At 43.3% G+C, this 19,522-nt stretch overlaps 1 protein-coding gene across 1 annotated transcript in view; it reads right to left on the bottom strand.

The window, feature by feature from the left end:
* Positions 1–19,522, bottom strand: part of dcc (DCC netrin 1 receptor) — a gene marked incomplete at its 5' end in the record, with an annotated part of 148,172 nt that overhangs the window by 37,157 nt on the left and 91,493 nt on the right. The window contains 6 exon segments of the mRNA XM_056290895.1: positions 331–469; positions 1,065–1,306; positions 2,000–2,095; positions 4,174–4,368; positions 7,219–7,329; positions 16,505–16,646. Of these exon segments, the coding sequence (XP_056146870.1) occupies positions 331–469; positions 1,065–1,306; positions 2,000–2,095; positions 4,174–4,368; positions 7,219–7,329; positions 16,505–16,646 (925 nt within the window).

Raw genomic sequence — 19,522 nt, 5'->3', positions numbered from 1 at the left:
ATCTTTCTTTAAAAAGTACATTCAACTGTCTGAGTTATGCATCAGCAATTAAATTACCAAGTATGACACCGACTCTTGTGTTTGTGTGCATAAATCAACAGGGTAAGTTTAGTTTAAGGTGTAGATAAATAAATGTGTCTTGTACTTTAGCATGAATTTTTAATACTTTTGAAATCCTTTTAAGATTTTTATATCTATACAATTTTGTCCTTGCGGTGTAGAGTTTGTTTTACCCGTGACTGAGTTTTCAAAGAAAAAAATTTAATGAAGCAAATTAATTTAATTCAATGAATTTAGTGTGACTATGTGTGTGTGTGTGTGTGTGTATACCTGCTTCATATGTAGTAGCATGTGCTGTCATACTCCAGGTACTTGACTTGCGACCTTTGGTTACCATGACAGCGAACTCATACATGGTGTTGGGTTTCAGTCCAGTGACAGTATGACTTAAGGTGGTAGTGTCTGCAGACTACACAAACACACACACACACACACACACGCGCGCACACACACAGCATTTAAATGATTGACTGTTTTTCCCCCATCCCCCCCCCCTTTCTCCCCAATTGCACTTGGCCAATTACCTCACTCTTCCGAGCCGTCCTGGTCGCTGACTCCACCCCCTCTGCTGCAGACTACCACATGCCTCCTCCGATACATGTGGAGTCACCAGCTGTTTCTTTTCACCTGACAGTGAGGAGTTTCACCAGGGGGACGTAGGTGTGGGAGGATCACGCTATTCCCCCCCAGTTCCCCCTCCCCCCTGAACAGGCGCCCCGACTGACCAGAGGAGGCACTAGTGCAGCGACCAGGACACATACATATACACACACCTGGCTTCCCACCCGCAAACACGGCCAATTGTGTCTGTAGGTACACCCGACCAAGCCAGAGGTAACACGGGTATTCGAACCACCGATTCCCGTGTTGGTAAGCAACGGAATAGACCGCTACGCCACCCGGACGCCACTGATTTTTTGTTTTTTAATCCTACTGATGATATGCTGTTTTAATAGTGATCCTGCTCACACAAAACCACCTACAATCACGCACACAGTCTTCACCTTATACTTCCCGCTGGAAGAATAACTGGTCCTCCACTTGACTGAGTAGAAACGAACATCAGATGTCTTGGTTCCCTTGGAGACAGAGTTGTCAGCCCAAGAGACACGGACGGCATCAGGCCCGAGGGCCACAGCTTGGACGCCAACAGGTGGGATCATGGGAGTTTGTCCGGCGTCTGGCGGGGGGGTGGGGTATTTGTCAAACAGGTGGAAGAATTCATCCTCCAGCGGGTCTACGGGGTCTTTTTTTTTTTGGGTGTGTGTAGGGATGGTGGGGTTGGTTTGGTTTGGGTATTGGGGTGTGTAGGTGAGGGCGGGGTTGTTATACAGGGTGTGTTTGATTTAGGGATGGATGAAGGGTAAGTATGAATATGTTGGTAGAAGGTATCCTCGTACATAAAGGGTAGCATTAAAATATGTTTTTTCACACACACACACACACATATACACACACACACACACACAATGAAAATAATATTGGGTAGGTGAGCACGTGCAGCAGGCAGCCATGTTTGATCAAGGAGGGATCAGGTGAGGAAAGGAAATGTGTGAATGAGGAAATGAAGGAAGAGACAAGAATAGAAGAGAGAAAAGGTAAGAGGACAGGAAGACCTGGAAAGAAGATCTATTCTGTTCTAACAACAGCATATTGTACAAGAACAGATTACTGAATAAAAACAGACAATAGAGAGAAAAGATTAGACTAAAACCAAATCACTGAGGAAGCCAGACTACTGAGAGATCTTGGATACACGCACACACACAACACACACACACACACACACATTTTATACATAGGTCAATACGTATGTACGTCCATTTTACATAAATTTGAATGGTCTATGAGTGAAAAGGATTAAATCATCATTGTTAGCTCCCTGTAGTAATAATAATAATAATAATAATAATAATAGTAAAAATAATAATGAAAGTACCTGTGAGAGATCGAGTCACGGCGCTCTCGTAGAGAGGGACACCCTCTCCTGCGTTGTTGAATGCTTTCAGAGAGATCACGTAGTGTGAGCTTGGCTCTGAGAGGGGCAGAGAGAGAATTGTGAAATTTAACACAGATTTAACTGTTCTCTGAAGAGTTTGCTGTGTTGCATTTCATGGATTTGAAGGATCACACTTCTTCAAATCCATAAAAAAGAGAGATGTACATCGTCATCAAGATGGCGCTGAAGACGGTTGCCTTGGTTCTGCGCTCTCTTGTACTTCTTCTGTTTTTGTTTGTTTGTTTGTTTAGTTTCCAGCGCCCAATCCCTAGTCACATACAGCAGGGAAGAACTTTTAAGCCTCCAACTGTCCACTGGACAAACTGAACAGAGTTGTTCACCGACTTTAATTGAGCGTTTTAACGAAAGTTGTGCTGGGGTCTTGATCGGTACAGCCCTGTGCGGACTACGATGAAGACACTGAAGGGGGAAGCGAGCTGGAGCGCTTGTTAAACTGTGACAGCAGGGATTTAGAACCACACTCCCATCAATCCACCTGGTGAATGTCCGCTCTCTGGCCAACAACATGGATGAACTGCTACTCCTAAAAGGATAAATCTCTGACTTTTCCAGATCTGCTGCCCTTTGTGTCACTGAAACCTGGCTTAGTGAGCACATCACGGACAGCACACTTCATCTGCCACAGTTCTAACTCCTCTGGGTGGACTGCGATACGGAGCTATCGGGGGAAAAACAGGGTGGTGGCATATGCTTCTACAAAAACAAAGGTCAGTGTGCAGATGTCACAGTGCTGAAGGAATCATGCAGCCCTCATTCAGAGACCTTTTCATTGACTGTAAACCATTCTATTCACCATGGGAATTTTCATCATTTATTCTGGTTGGTGTCTATATCCACCCCAGGCCTGTGTTAAAGAGGCGTTAAAACACCTGGCTGATCAAACTACAAACATGCAGCACAAATATCCAGACTCCCTACTCATTATCCTTGGGGATTTTAACAGAGCAAACCTCAGCCACGAACTGCCAAAATACAGACAGCATGTTCAATGTCCCACCAGAGACAAAAACACTCTGTATCATTGTTACACAATATTGAAGGACACCTATCACTCTGTCCTGAGTGCAGCCCTGGGCCTCTCTGGTCACTGTCTGATTCATCTGATCCCAACATACAGGCAGAAACTAAAATCTGCAAAGCCTGTGGTTAAAACTGTGAGGAAACAGACCAATGAGTCAAAACTGGAGCTCCAGGCCTGCCTCGACTGCACTGACTGGAGTGTTTTTGAGGCTGCATCTACAGACCTGGATGATCTTACTGACACTGTGACATCTTACATCAGCTTTTGTGAGGACATGTGTGTGCCCACCAAAACCTTCTGTACCTTTAACAACAATAGGTCCTGGTTCACAGCAAAACTCAGGCAGCTTTGCCAGGCCAAAGAGGAAGCCTACAAGGGTGGAGATAGGATCTGGTACAACAAAGTCAGAAATACACTCACAAAGGAGATCAGAGTGGCAAAAAGGTGCTGCTCTGACAAGTTGAAAAACAGTTTTCTGCCAATGACCCATCATCAGTCTGGAGTGGTTTGAAAGACAGGAGACCATGCCCCCACACTGCAGGAAACCATCAACTGGCTGATGACCTACATGGACTTGGCTTATGAATCATTTAAATTATACGAGAATACAGGTCCGCGGTGGTGCAGTGGTTTAAGCATCGGCTTTGTGTCGATGCAGTTGCCCACCGGGGACCAGGGTTCACGCCTCAGTCTCGTCAGATCCGACTATGGCCGGACTCGATGAAGCAGCAATAATTGGCAGCGCTGTCTTCGGGAGGGGGGGCGGAGTCGGCTTGTGTTCGTCACATGAATGCATCTCTGTGTGTGGGGAAAAAGCAGTGGTTCGGCCTGGATTCGCCTCACCACTTTCGTGACGAGGCGTCTCCTTCGAGACTGCTGGCCAGAGAGATGCAGTTGGCGAACGCATGCAGTACAAGGGTGGGTGTTTGAACTAAAATAGGGATTGATTGGCCGCTAAATTGTGAGAAAAAGGGAAAAATCAGAAATAAATTTATAAAAACAAAATTATACGAAACTAGATTAATGATTTCATTAGTGATGAGTTTTTCATTATTTTATTTCTTTTACTCACCCAGATTCTCAATAGAATAGTATCTCTGTTTGCTGTCGACACGCACGGTCTCTGCGTACGGACTTCCTACTCCATAGCCAATGATGTAGCCCCGTAACAGGATGTTTGGGTTGAGGGGTGGCGTCCAGGACATGATGATGCTGTTGGGGAGGGGCCTGACATGCAGAGAGCTGGGCTGATTGGGTACTTGGCTCTCTGGAGAAAAACAAAAGAGGGATGAAATTGGAAAAGTCCAAACCCCCCCACAAAATTGATGTTTTTATTTAAATAATTTAATAAAAACTCTGATAAACTATTATTTTTTTCTATTAACAACTATTTCTTAAAGCAAGGGCCGTACTGAAATACAATAAAAAAAGTATTCTTTCTGGGGAAAAACAGGAAAAAATTCTAGTCAATTTTTTTTATTTCATTTTAAGGCTAACTGTGAACTTTTTCACAACTTAATACCATTAAGTTTAGAGACTCTCCCTCAATTTCAACTGACAAAAGAGTTGTAAATAATAATAAAAAACTAAAATAAAGGACTTTTATTACTTTTTAATTAAAAAAATCTCATTTGTTATTCTCTGAAATTAGCATTCAGTTCACAGTATTGTTTCATATTCCTGGGAAAGCAGCGACAAACCATTCAAGTGGTTTACTTATTTTTTTAAAATGATAAATGTAATATTTCCGAATCACTTCAAACTTTGACTACAGACCAAACTCTGCAAAAAAAAAGGTCAAAAAGTTAAACACAACTACAATAAATGAAAAGAAGACAACACTTGTTGGCATCGCAACACATCCAGTGTTGCACAGCAGCAGAGATGTGCACGCTAACCGATGCTAAACCCATTAGCTCCTCATCAGACACCGCTCGGTTCTGACGGTTCCAAGCATGAGATCAGACCGTCTTTAACCAGATTATACGGGGCGTTATTGTCTCTTTAGGGTTAATGTGGCTTCACTGAGACGTAATCCAATTTCCACGAGCTGCTGGAACCCCCACCAAACCTCTTTTATTCCCCTGATCCTCTGCTGAAGAAACACATGTGGGAAATAACCAGAGACACATCATCCCCCGTTACAGTGGATAAATGTCACATAAAAGAGTAAAGTGAATTTAAGTTTATTCATTCAAGAGTGAAATATTCAATTTGATATCCATGTTGCTGGGTTTTGTTTTTTTGCAAGGTCGGTGATGTAAAACATATTTCCCTGTCATGCTGAATTTTTTTTTTCTTTGGGATTTTCCCCACTTTTTTTTCCCTAACTGTACTTGGTCAATCATCCCAGTTTTTTGAGCCGTCCCAGTCACTGCTCCACCCCCTCTGCTGATCCGGGGAGGGCTGCAGACTACCACATGTGGAGTCGCCAGCCATTTTTTTTCACCTGACAGTGAGGAGTTTCGCCAGGGGGACGTAGCGCGTGGGAGGATCACGCTATTCCCCCCAGTTCCCCCTCCCCCCGAACAGACGCCTCGACCGACCAGAGGAGGCGCTAGTGAAGCGACCAGGGCATATACCCACATCCGGCTTCCCACCCGCAGACATGGCCAATTGTGTCCGTAGGGACGCCTGACCAAGCCGGCGGTAACACGGGGATTCGAACTGGCGATCCCCGTGTTGGTAGGCTATGCTACCTGGACGCCCCTGTCATGCTAAATTTAACATTTCTCTCTTCTCCAATCCTCTCAGCAAGACAAACACCGACAGCAAACATGAGGGATGAGTGTGTGTGTGTGTGTGTGTGTGTTGTTGTGCAGCGATGGAGAGATAGACAGTTCCTGTTGAACCATCATAGCCATCTCCCATTTCTGCCGTCAATATCCAGTACAGATGTCAAAAATAAAATCAGAATTTCTTAGTGTCAAACTTTTAAGGAAAAACACTCAACACCAATCCTGAGGGAAAAAAAAGAGTTGATAATGTTGTTTGTAAAAATATTTTACAAACAAGTCAAATACTGGGACTCAATTTAAAATTTTAGGCATGTTTTGGGGAAATCATAACTTTTTATTTAAGTTTAATTTTAGTGAACTTAGATGTAAAAAAGGTGTCTTAAAGCTGCAATCCCTAACTTTTATCCCTTAATAAATGTTTATTGTCTCCATGTGTATGATGAAGCCAGGTCCCATAATGCTACCAGTCATCTTTACCATGGTTGGAGACACTCTCCATTCTAATATACCGCTGTTGAAATGTTTTGACTGGGTAGGATGAACACTGGTGCAGCAGCAAAAAATGCACATGTTGGAAAAAAAAACCGAAATGTGATGTTGATGTATCCATGACAACCAGTATGACTGTACAACAGTGTTACCATGTAGTGTGATGTAGCTTGTAATACATCAGACTGTCTGTGTTAGCTTTGGTCCCAGGATCCATTTTTACAAGGGTGGGAACTGTTTCCTGCTGAGCTGACGGCACATCAGCCACAATTTTGTAGTCCTGCTACACCTGGTTTGTAGTCCTGCTATACCTGGATTGTAGTCTTGCTACACCTTGTTTGTAGTCCCAGAAAATCAGTGCCAACTGTCTGTTTCTCTCTGCCTCCTACATCCACTATATCACACCACTGTTCTACTGGAAGACTGACTCTCTGTCCAACACCACCACCACATCACCTCCACCTTTAGAATGGAGGAAATAAACACTTATTAGTAGAGAAAACTTGCAGATTGCAGCTTTAAATAAAATGAAAAAGAAAAACAATCTAAAAGTGATTAGCTGTGTCTGAAATCCGTTTGCGACATAGTGCACTATATTCACCTTCCTCCACTTTTTTTGAATGTCAATTCTAACGGTGAAATTTATTCACTATTTAGTAGCCTCAAAAATTCCCATAATGCAGCTGAACTTGTAATGTCTAACGCATGTAGACTACTTTATGCTAACAGTACCGCAGTGCAATGCTTCACCTCGTCACCGCTCTGCTCGTGCACTTGTCACTGTCAAACACAAGAGGTTTATCATTCCCTGTGGAGTGTCTCAGTGAGTGTGTCGTGAGGTAATACTGAACGAGGGAACAAAGGACTCAGCTACATTGTCTCTCTCTTACCGTCCAGGTCGTTCTCGGGCGTTTCCGCAGTGACCCAGTCACTAGGTGGCCCTGTGCCGTTCATCGTCATGGCAGCCACCTGGAAACTGTACTGACTCCCCTTCTCTAAGCCTTTGAAAGACAGAACAGACAGAACAGACAGACAGACAGACAGACAGACAGACGGAGAGAGAGAGAACAGAGTGACAGACAGAGAGAAACAGAGACAGAGAGCGACAGAGAAAAGAGCGCGTGACAGAGAGTGACCGAGCAAGAGAGCGACAGAGACAGAAGGCGACAAGAGAGCGACAGAGACAGAAGGCGACAAGAGAGCAACAGAGACAGAAGGCGACAAGAGAGCGACAGAGACAGAAGGCGACAAGAGAGCAACAGAGACAGAAGGCGACAAGAGAGCGACAGAGACAGAAGGCGACAAGAGAGCGACAGAGACAGAAGGCGACAAGAGAGCGACAGAGACAGAAGGCGACAAGAGAGCAACAGAGACAGAAGGCGACAAGAGAGCGACAGAGACAGAAGGCGACAAGAGAGCAACAGAGACAGCGACAGAAAGCAACAGAACGCGACAGAGAGAGCGCGACAGAGAGCAAGAGAGCACGACAAAGAAAGAGCAACAGAGCACGACAAAGAAAGAGCGACAGAGCACGACAAAGAAAGAGCAACAGAGCACGACAAAGAAAGAATGACAGAGAGCAACAGTGAGAGCGCGACAGACACAGCAACCGAGAGCAACAGCAAGAGAGAGTGACAGAAAGAGTGACAGAGAGCAACAGCAAGAGAGAGCAACAGAGAGCAACAGCAAGAGAGTGACAGAAAGAGCGACAGAGAGCAACAGCAAGACAGCAACAGAGAGCAACAGCAAGAGAGAGTGACAGAAGGAGCGAGAGCAACAGCAAGACAGCAACAAAGAGAGCAACAGCAGAGAGAGTGACAGAAGGAGCGAGAGCAACAGCAAGACAGCAACAGAGAGCAACAGTCAGCAACAGCAAGAGAGAGGGACAGAGAGCAACAGCAAGAGAGAGGGACAGAGAGAGCAAAAGAGCGACAGCAAAAGAGAGCAGCAGACAGTGACAGAGAGAGATAGAGAGCAACAGGAAGAGAGAGCGATAGAGAGTGACAGAGAGCAACAGAGTGACAGAGAGCAGCAGAGTGACAGAGAGCAGCAGAGTGACAGAGAGCAGCAGAGAGAAAGCGACAGAGAGCAACAGCAAGAGAGAGCGACAGAGAGCAACAGAGTGACAGAGAGAGCGACAGAGAGCAGCAGAGTGACAGAGAGAGCGACAGAGAGCAGCAGAGAGAGAGCGACAGAGAGCAACAGAGTGACAGAGAGAGCGACAGAGAGCAACAGAGTGACAGAGAGAGCGACAGAGAGCAGCAGAGTGACAGAGAGAGCGACAGAGAGCAGCAGAGAGAGAGCGACAGAGAGCAACAGAGTGACAGAGAGAGCGACAGAGAGCAACAGAGTGACAGAGAGAGCGACAGAGAGCAACAGAGTGACAGAGAGAGCGACAGAGAGCAACAGAGTGACAGAGAGAGCGACAGAGAGCAAAAGCAGAGAGAGAGCGACAGAGACCAACAGCAACAGAGAGCAACAGAGTGACAGAGAGAGCGACAGAGAGCAGCAGAGAGAGAGCGACAGAGACCAACAGCAACAGAGAGCAACAGAGTGACAGAGAGAGCGACAGAGAGCAGCAGAGAGAGAGCGACAGAGAGCAACAGCAAGAGAGGAACAGAGAGTGACACAGTGAGAGACAGAGTCAGACTCACAGAAAGACAGGATTTTTATTTACAAAAACTGTTTTTGTTTAAATTTTGCTTGAATTGTTTTTTAAGGTAGTTCTTAGTTCCATTCCTTTATAATGACACGGTTTAAATTTTTCATTTTTATCACAGAAAATTGATGTAACAGATTTAATACAATATAGATATTAATAGATAACACAATATGGATATTTCATTTTCATGTTTTTGACACTGAGGAAAATCCAACTTTATAAACCACTTTATTCAAAAATTTAACCTTTTTAATGAGATTTTATTCATTTAAAAACATGCTATCATTCCTGGAGAACAAAAGGATTGATAAATAGTGATATGGAAGACACACACACACACACACACACACACACGCACGCACACACACACACACACACACCCTCTTCCACCAGGAAATGTGTTCTGGGCAGAGTATCAGCTGGAGACACACAGATATCTGTGGAAAAACACTGCATGGAAATGATATGATATTATAATCTGTTTTATTCAAATCTGGCAGAGGTAGGAAATTATAGCTGCTGGCCTATTGAATGCAGCGACACTTACACACACACACACACACACACACACACACCTACAGATATGTACTCATAGACACATAGGACCACACACAAAAGCAGACACAAAGAGGAAATGTGCGGACACACAGCAACACCCATTTTGTTCTATCTTTACCCATTTCATCTTTTAATAAATAAAACCAAAACATTCATATGTTATTTTTTGACTGATTGGTTAACACTGTATTACCTTTTCATCAACTAGATAAAACATTCAGTAAAATAATTTGAAGAGAATCAACACGGGGATCGCCGGTTTGAATCCCCGTGTTACCTCCGGCTTAGTCGGGTGTCTCTACAGACACCCGACACAGTTTTCAATGACTTCTTCAGAACATATAGCTCAATTGCCACGACCAAAAGAAACTATTTAATATTGAATCTAAACCAAAAGAAAACACCTTTTAGTATTGCTTCTGAAAATTTGTTTCTAACTATATCTGCAAAACAATGTGCGGTCCACACGGCGCTCTGCACATTCCTCTCTCGCTCTCTCAAAATGAGCTTTTCTTTTGAGGATTCCTGATGGAATGGGTCCCGAATCCAGTCATAGTCCTTGATGTCGGCCACACGTGGAAAATAGGGCTCAAACCTCTTTTTTAATGTCTGAAGATGTTTGGCGAATACAACGTGCTCCCTGGCTGCCTGTGGTGCGGCTAATGTCAGTGGGAACATATCCATGAGGCCCTGCTCCAAAGCCTCGTGCCACAGGGTAAGCTTGCCCATAAACCCCCGAATCTTGTCTGTGGATGACAGAATGTTTTCATTCCTGCCCTGAAGCTTGGTGTTTAACTTGTTAAGATGCCCAAATATGTCTGCAAGGTAAGCCAGCTTGGCGCACCACCTCTCAACCGTAAGCTTGTCCTCATGTGTTCACTTGAAAACTACAAAAGCTCTTCTCGAAGCTCATAAAGGCGGGACAGGACTTTCCCCATGACAGCCAATGCACCTCTGTGCAGAGGATAAGGCGCTGATGATCAGCTCCCATCTCAGCGCAGTTTGGAGAAGAGGCGAGACTTTAGGTGCAAAACGTATATCTGTTGTGAAAGTCAGTTCATATCTGAAATACTAAATGAAAATATTTAAATCTACCAATAGTTGAAACCGTACCTGCCTGGCATACTGTCGACAGGCCAGCTAGACCTTCACTTTTATCTGCTGGTATTGAGATCTTGGTGTGAAAACCAAAAAATAGTTTAATCCAAATAAATTTGTTTAATGTAAATAGTCAGTGTGTGTGGTGAGGTCATGGGAATCCAGTGTGTCTGATCTCCACAAGAAGTAGGTGGACATGTTGGTACTTTCCAATGTTATGTAATTATGATGTGATGTACCAATAAAACAATTTATAAAAAAAGAAAAAAAAAGCAAGTGATGCTGCGGCATGGAGGCGCAGTAGTTAGCGCAGTCGCCTCACAGCAAGAAGGTCCTGGGTTCGAACCCTGGGGTTGTCCAACCTTGGGGGTCATCCCAGGTCATCCTCTGTGTGGAGTTAGCATGTTCTCCTGCGTGCCTGCGTGGGTACCCTCCGGGGGCTCCGGTTTCCTCCCACGGTCGAAAGACATGTAGGTCAGGTGAATCAGCCGTTCTAAATTGTCCCTAGGTGTGAATGTATCGGCCCTGTGATGGCCTGGTGGCCTGTCCAGGGAGTCTCCCCGTCTGCCGCTCAATGATAGGCTCCATCATCCCGCCACCCAAATTCAGACAAGCGGCTTGGATAATGAATGGAAAAAGAAATAGAGCGACTGGATCTGTGTGCACTTAAGTATCTAGGCTTGTGCGTCTGTTCAAGAACAAATTAAAGTGTGACAATACTGTAAGAGATTTTTGTCCCGCTCCTCATTCAATGTCAGAGAGGAATTAAATAATTGCCACGACACACCATCTGCACTGAGATTAGTTACAGCAAGCAGCAACACCCAACAAAACGCACCATCACCTTTGTTCGAGCAGGGGAGAAGCCCCAGCCCCAGCCAAAGGCCCAGGGTGGGCTGCTTGCAACAGCAAAGGATTGACAGTTCCCAGTCAACCAAGGGAGACAACTGAGGTTCCCGGACACCACTGCACAGCTACCACACTCAGGCCAGACATGGTCCTGATGTCCATGGCAACCAAGCAAGTGGTTGTGCTAGAGCTAACTGTCCCCTGGGAAGATCGGATAGAGGAGGTGCAAGTAAGGAAAGGAGCCAGATATGCAGATTTGATAGCTGAGTGTCGGAGGAATGGGTGGAAGGCCCACTGTGAGTCGGCTGAAGTGGGCTGCTGGGGTTTTGCAGGCCAGTCTCTACACAAGGTCCTGGAACTCTTGGGGATTTGTGGGCTGCAAAGAATAAGAGCCATTAGAAACATCTTGGAAGCTGCTGAAAAGGCTTTCCATTGGCTCTGGGTGAAGAGGGGTGACGCGTGGTGTAATGCGCTACCTGGATACAAGTCGGCGCTTGATCACCCCCAGCTGGGTCGCTTGGGTGAGGTAGTCTGATGTTAAGACCTGAAACACCTGATGACCCCGGGTTCATTACTGAAGATGCGTCCTCGTTGCACCACATGGTGCATCAAAGAATATGTATTACACTTTTCCAGGAGCAAGTGAATCAATCACAAGGAAAGTAACCACGACTTGCTCACATCAGGCATTTGTCTGAAGCGAGAGATTTATTTGTAAACCAGCAAAAGTAAGAGCATGTTTAAAAATGTCTGGAAAATGGACCAAACCAGAGATGAGAGAGCAACACCAGTCACTGCAGAAGATGAAATCAAGTCATCTGTGTGGTACAGTTGGTATATGGAGCTAGAGTTAGAGATGCTTTAGTTTGAAATTAAATAAAAGACATCCTATAACCAGTGTGTGTAAATGGGGAATACCACCAATTCGCTGGAAAAGTCACTCTGACAATGTCACGAACTATACACTACCGTTCAAAAGTTTGGGATCACCCAAACAATTTTGTGTTTTCCATGAAAAGTCACACTTATTCACCACCATATGTTGTGAAATGAATAGAAAATAGAGTCAAGACATTGACAAGGTTAGAAATAATGATTTGTATTTGAAATAAGATTTTTTTTACATCAAACTTTGCTTTCGTCAAAGAATCCTCCATTTGCAGCAATTACAGCATTGCAGACCTTTGGCATTCTAGCTGTTAATTTGTTGAGGTAATCTGGAGAAATTGCACCCCACGCTTCCAGAAGCAGCTCCCACAAGTTGGATTGGTTGGATGGGCACTTCTTTGAGCAGATTGAGTTTCTGGAGCATCACATTTGTGGGGTCAATTAAACGCTCAAAATGGCCAGAAAAAGAGAACTTTCATCTGAAACTCGACAGTCTATTCTTGTTCTTAGAAATGAAGGCTATTCCATGCGAGAAATTGCTAAGAAATTGAAGATTTCCTACACCGGTGTGTACTACCCCCTTCAGAGGACAGCACAAACAGGCTCTAACCAGAGTAGAAAAAGAAGTGGGAGGCCGCGTTGCACAACTGAGCAAGAAGATAAGTACATTAGAGTCTCTAGTTTGAGAAACAGACGCCTCACAGGTCCCCAACTGGCATCTTCATTAAATAGTACCTGTTAGAGCCTGTTTGTGCTGTCCTCTGAAGGGAGTAGTACACACCGGTGTAGGAAATCTTCAATTTCTTAGCAATTTCTCGCATGGAATAGCCTTCCTTTCTAAGAACAAGAATAGACTGTCGAGTTTCAGATGAAAGTTCTCTTTTTCTGGCCATTTTGAGCGTTTAATTGACCCCACAAATGTGATGCTCCAGAAACTCAATCTGCACAAAGAAGTGCCCATCCAACCAATCCAACTTGTGGGAGCTGCTTCTGGAAGCGTGGGGTGCAATTTCTCCAGATTACCTCAACAAATTAACAGCTAGAATGCCAAAGGTCTGCAATGCTGTAATTGCTGCAAATGGAGGATTCTTTGACGAAAGCAAAGTTTGATGTAAAAAAAATCTTATTTCAAATACAAATCATTATTTCTAACCTTGTCAATGTCTTGACTCTATTTTCTATTCATTTCACAACATATGGTGGTGAATAAGTGTGACTTTTCATGGAAAACACAAAATTGTTTGGGTGATCCCAAACTTTTGAACGGTAGTGTATGTTTGAAATTTGTGTTATAGGAGGGAAATAAAAACAAACAGTCCAACAATGTAGTGCATAAGGGATTGGAGACTGCAAGGTGGTGACAGGGGAGAACACATCTAGGCAGCATCGGATGGTGGTCTGTAGGATGACTTTGGAGACCAAGATCAAATGGTGGAAGTTGAAGAAGGAAGACTGTTGTGTGGAATTCAGGGACGAGTTAAGACAGGTACTGGGTGGTAGTGAAGAGTTGCCAGATGGCTGGATAACTGCTGCAGAAATAGTGAGGGAGACAGCTAGGAAGGTACTTGGTGTGTCATCAGGACAGAGGAAGGAAGACAAGGGGACTTTTTTGGTGGAATGAGGACATACACCAAAGTATACAGAGGAAGAGGTTGGCAAAGAAAAAGTGGGATAGTCAGAGAGATGAAGGAAGTAGACAGCAGTACAAGGAGATGCAGCGTAAAGCGGAGAGGGAGGTGGCAAAGGAAAAGGCATATGGTGAGTTGTATGAAAGGCTGGACACTAAGGAAGGGAAAAAAAGACTTGTACTGATTCGCTAGACAGAGGGAGTGGGCTGGGAAGGATGTGCAGCAGGTTAGAGCAATCAAGGATAGAGATGAAAATGTGCTGACAAGCGAGGAGAGTGTGTTGAGAAGGTGGAAGGAGTACTTTGAGGGGCTGATGAATGAAGAAAATGAGAGAGAGAAGGTTGGATGATGTGGGTATAGTGAATCAGGAAGTGCGGTGGATTAGCAAGCAGGAAGTGAGCGCAGCTATGAAGAGGATGAAGACTGGATATATGGTTGGTCCAGATGACATGCCTGTGGAGGCATGGAGGTGTTCAGGAGAGATGGCAGTGGAGTTTTTAACTACATTGTTTAAATCTCGGAAATACGGAATACATATGCATGAACGAGAGGGAGGGCAGCAGAATGGTGAGGATGCAAGGAATAGAGGTGACAAAGGCGTATGAGTTTAAGTACTTGGGGTCTACTGTCCAAAGTAACAGGGAGTACAGAAGACAGGTGAAGAAGAGTGCAGGCAGGGTGGAGTAGGTGGAGAAGAGTGTCAGGAGTGATTTGCAACAGAAGGGTACCAGCAAGAGTTAAAGTGAAGGTTTATGATGGTAGTGAGACCAGCTATGTTGTATGGAGACAGTGGCACTGACGAAAAGACAGGAGGTGGAGCTGGAGGTGGCAGAGTTGAAGATGCTAAGATTTTCATTGGGAGTGATGAAGAAGGACAGGATTAGGAACAAGTATATTAGAGGGACAGCTCAGGTTGGACGGTTTGAAGACAAACCAAGAGAGGCAAGATTGAGATGGTTTGGACATGTGTGGAGGAGAGATGCTGGGTATATTGGGAGAAGGATGCTGAATATGGAGCTGCCAGGGAAGAGGAAACGAGGAAGGCCAAAGAGGAGGTTTATGGATGTGGTGTCTTTTTTCACATAATGACAGACGGCGTACCCCTCTTCATTTCACTGCATGTTTTACTTTGTATTTCTGTGCATGTGACAAATAAATTACTTGAACTTGAACTTGAACTAGAGAGGACATGCAGGTGGCTGGTGTGACAGAGGAAGATGCAGTGGACAGGAAAGATGGAAACGGATGACCCACTGTGGCGACGCCTAATGTGAGCAGCCAGAAGTAGTAGTAGTAGTAGTAGTTTAAATCTCGGAAACGTCTTATCCAAGCCACACATTTCTCATTCTGTACTCCAAAAGTGAGCTAATCAGCACCCCTAATGAACCCTTGAGGGCCAAAGCCTGTATCATCACGGGAAGTGAGGGCACCAAGCTCTATTACCCAAAGGCTCCTTGTGAGATGATAAAACAAAATAAATCCTTACAATGATTTTCAATATAATTTTCAAGAACTAATTTCATCGTCATATCTCATTTACATGTAAGTGAGTGGTGAATTCCTAAACAGTACTTTGATAGTGTAACGCTTAACAGATTTGGTAAAGGGATTGTGGAAACGAGTGGAATTCATTTGTCTCCGTCCTGAAAGTGCAAAGGTGCGAGGGTGTCCCAATTTTTTTCTTTTCTACCCCTGCACCCTCGAGAATGAACACACCACAGGTCCACAAACGTGTCAATGTCTCCCAAAGACTTGAAGGAGGACTGCGGAGCTTAGACTGTCATTTGGGACAGGGCCTTCATCGCATCCAAAATGAAAAACAAAAAACTGTTCATGCAATTGTCATGTAAGAGGTAATACGGACACGCTGATGTTGACAATTTAAATGTGTTTTGGAACAACATTAATGCTTTCTGGGATATCAGGTCTTGGGATATATCCCAGGAGATTGTAGAATTCTGTGTCTTGGTAATTTGTCAAAAGATGTGGTTTTGGTGGAGATATAGCTATCTTCTGAGGGCACTTCTTTGAGCATTGTAAACAAAAAAGCTATTACCAGAAAGTGATGTAAATCTCAACCTCCTTTATATGAAAAACACCTCAAAACTGTTAAGGAATTATGGTAGAACTTGGATTTAACGTAAGCCTTATTTCAATATTACTGGGATTTATAAACACAGACACCAACTAATGAAAATCTTATTCAATTATTATTCAATTCTTTACATATTGTATTGATTAACTGAGTTGATACCCAACCCGTTTCTGCTTTAGTTTCATTGCTATTTTTCTATTTAATTTTCATTTATCTTTTTATGTAAACTAATAATGTCAATTTAAGGGACAAAAAAAAGACGTTCACTAAATTAACATAATTTTCAAGGCAAATCAAAATTAACATTTAATAAAATATATACACTCATCATAACATAAGAATTAATTAATTTGTTCATTGTTCTTGGATGATTAGATTAGAAATAAAAAAATCTTTACCTGTGAAAAGGTACCAGAAGTTGTTGGGCTCAATTGCTTCCTGGTCACCACGGCGACCAGTCTTTCTGTATTTGATCTTGTAGGCTGTGATGACACCATTCTGGCTATTCCTGGGAGGAGGTTGCCATGACACCTTGATGCTCTGTAGCCATAGCAATAAACACAGAACATTTAATTTGATAAGGAGATTACGGTACTGCACTGAAATCACCCTGAGAAAGAAAGCAGATCACATCACCGCTGGTCTCTATTTATATTCTATTCACGTTACAGCTATTACTATCAACTGTCTGTTTTACTGCGAGGGTGTTCGTCTTCTGTTTGCAGTTGAAGATTATTTTCCCTTCTGTCTCAAAAGCCTGAAAAATACAAGAAATCATTTCAACATTTCAATTGTTAATTTAATTTGTGCTAGTTGATAGAATAATCAATTAATCTAACTGAAACATTTAATGTAATTCAAATTTTTTTATCTTTTAACACTAGCGATTATTATTATTATTATTATTATTATTATTATTATGGGTTCAAGGATGAAGTATGAGAACCATCCTGGAATTGTTAAGATAATTCTTCCTTTTGTTCTTCTGGCCTAAAAGTATCTGGGTCTCAAAAACAGCATCAGCAAAAACAGCCCAAACTGGTAGGCAAACAAAACCTCTATCAACTAGTCAAATGGTGGCTTTGTAACAAGCAGTGTTACAAATAAGATAGACATACATACATACATACAGACAGACAGACAGACAGACAGACAGACAGACAGACAGACAGACAGACAGACAGACAGACAGACAGACAGACAGACAGACAGATAGACAGACAGACAGACAGACAGATAGACAGACAGACAGACAGACAGCTAGCTAGACAGACAGACAGACAGACAGACAGACAGACAGACAGATAGATAGATAGATAGATAGATAGATAGATAGATAGATAGATAGATAGATAAAATCTGAACCATTTGTCACAAAGAGAAAAATCTTGTGCCCACAGATGCTTTGGGACATGCCCTCCAGTCCACTTTATCATTTTAAATTTAAGCCAACTTGAATTTTACCCTTTTTTTAAAATCTCGATTTCTCTGCTGTTCATCTGAAAATGGACAAGGATGAAAGTCAAATGTAGTAAATCCAGGAGTTTGTCAGTTATCGCGGGGAGTGGTGCAGGAACGTTTTCAGATCGATAGTAACTAGTAATTCCCTCTATAATAGAGAATCCTGTCAAGAGTCTATATATATGGTATAGCTATACCCAGAAAGTTGATACGTTCATTTGGACACAATGTTTTGTGGGACCCTTCTCCCACTAAACACTGAATCAAATGAACTGATTCAACTTTCTGGGATTTCCTTACCTGGATTATTGAGCATGCATCCAGATAGGTATAGCTATTCCTTAAAGGAAAGTTTCACTGACTGTTTTGTGCATGTCTAATCAATACTGGTGGGTAAAACAGTCAATTGAAGCAATAAAATCCTCACGGTGTACTATATTGATGGAGAAATCTGTCTTCTCCTGTTCCCTGAGCCTTTCCGACTGTCCCGACGCATACCACAATTGTATGTAATGCATTTAAAAAAAAACACACACACACAATTACCTTTTACACTGTAGCCATCAGCCTCCTTTATTCTTAAACACCAAAGATTTTCCAATAGCAAGTGCACTTAAAAACTACACAAGAGTTGGTGTGCAAATATCTAATATGGATAGAATTGAAATTTATAATAGATTATGAATAGATTTGGCGGGGATGAAGTTTGCATATATAAATATATATGCAAACTCCACCCCTGCCAAACTCACCACCTAACTCCTCTCCCTTGGCCTAAACCCCTCCCGCTGTAACTGGACCCTGGACTTCCTGACCAACAGACCTCAGTCTGTTAGGTTAGGTGACCACACTTCCTCCACCCTGATCCTCAGCACAAGTGTCCCTCAAGGCTGTGTTCTGAGCCCCCTCCTTTTCTCCCTCTTTACCCACGACTGCCAGCCAACTCATCCTAAAAATGTAATGGATACGTTTGCAGATGACACCCCAGTCATTGGCCATATCACCAACAATGACAAGACGGCCTACAGGGGCGAGATTCAACACCTCACATCATGGTGCACTGCCAACAATCTGGTTCTCAATGTGTAGAAGATGAAGGAGCTGATTATGGACTTCAGGAGGTCTAGAAGCTGCAGCCACTCCCCCATACACATCAATGGGGTGGAAGTGGCGCATGTCTCCAGCTTTAAATTCCTCGGAGCCCACATCAGCGAGGACCTCTCCTGGACATCAAACACCCAGGACCTTGTGAAAAAGGCTCAACAACATCTGAATTTCCTGAGGAGGCTGAGGAGCGTCCGCCTATCCCCCAAAATTCTCACCAACTTCTACCACTGCACCATAGAGAGCATCCTGACCAGCTGCATCTCAGTGTGGTATCAATCAAGCAATCAATCAGATTTTATTTGTATAGCACTTTTCATACAAACAAATGTAACACAAAGTGCTTCACACAATAAAACAATGAAATCAATAAAATCCCCCCATACAAAAAATAAATAAATAAAAGTACAGGCAAATTCTAGAAAAGTACAAACAAGTTTAAAACTGAGTTAGTGAAATAAATAAGCAAAAGTGCCATAAACACTGATTAACAGAGCAGAATATATAAAAATAGCAAAATATATAAAACACACACACACACACACACACACACACACACACACACACACACAATGAATTTAGCTGTAGGCTGTTTTGAAAAGTGAGGTTTTTAACCTGCTTTTAAATGTGTCTAGTGTGGGGGCCTCTCTCAGGTCCTCAGGCAGGGCGTTCCATCTACTTGGGGCGTAAATAGAAAATGCAGCTTCCCCTGCTCTAGACCTAACATGAGGGATGGTTAAAAGACCACTGCCACTGGACCTGAGAGTTCTTGCTGGTTTATAGGGAATTAACATATCTTTTACGTATATAGCGTGGTGCAAGGCCATTTAGAACTTTGTATACCATTAAAA

The sequence above is a fragment of the Lampris incognitus genome, chromosome 12 (genome assembly GCF_029633865.1).
Source record: "Lampris incognitus isolate fLamInc1 chromosome 12, fLamInc1.hap2, whole genome shotgun sequence".
Taxonomy (NCBI): Eukaryota; Metazoa; Chordata; class Actinopteri; order Lampriformes; family Lampridae; genus Lampris; species Lampris incognitus.
Note: the sequence above shows the minus strand (reverse complement) of the source record. Positions and strands in the feature narration are given on the sequence as shown.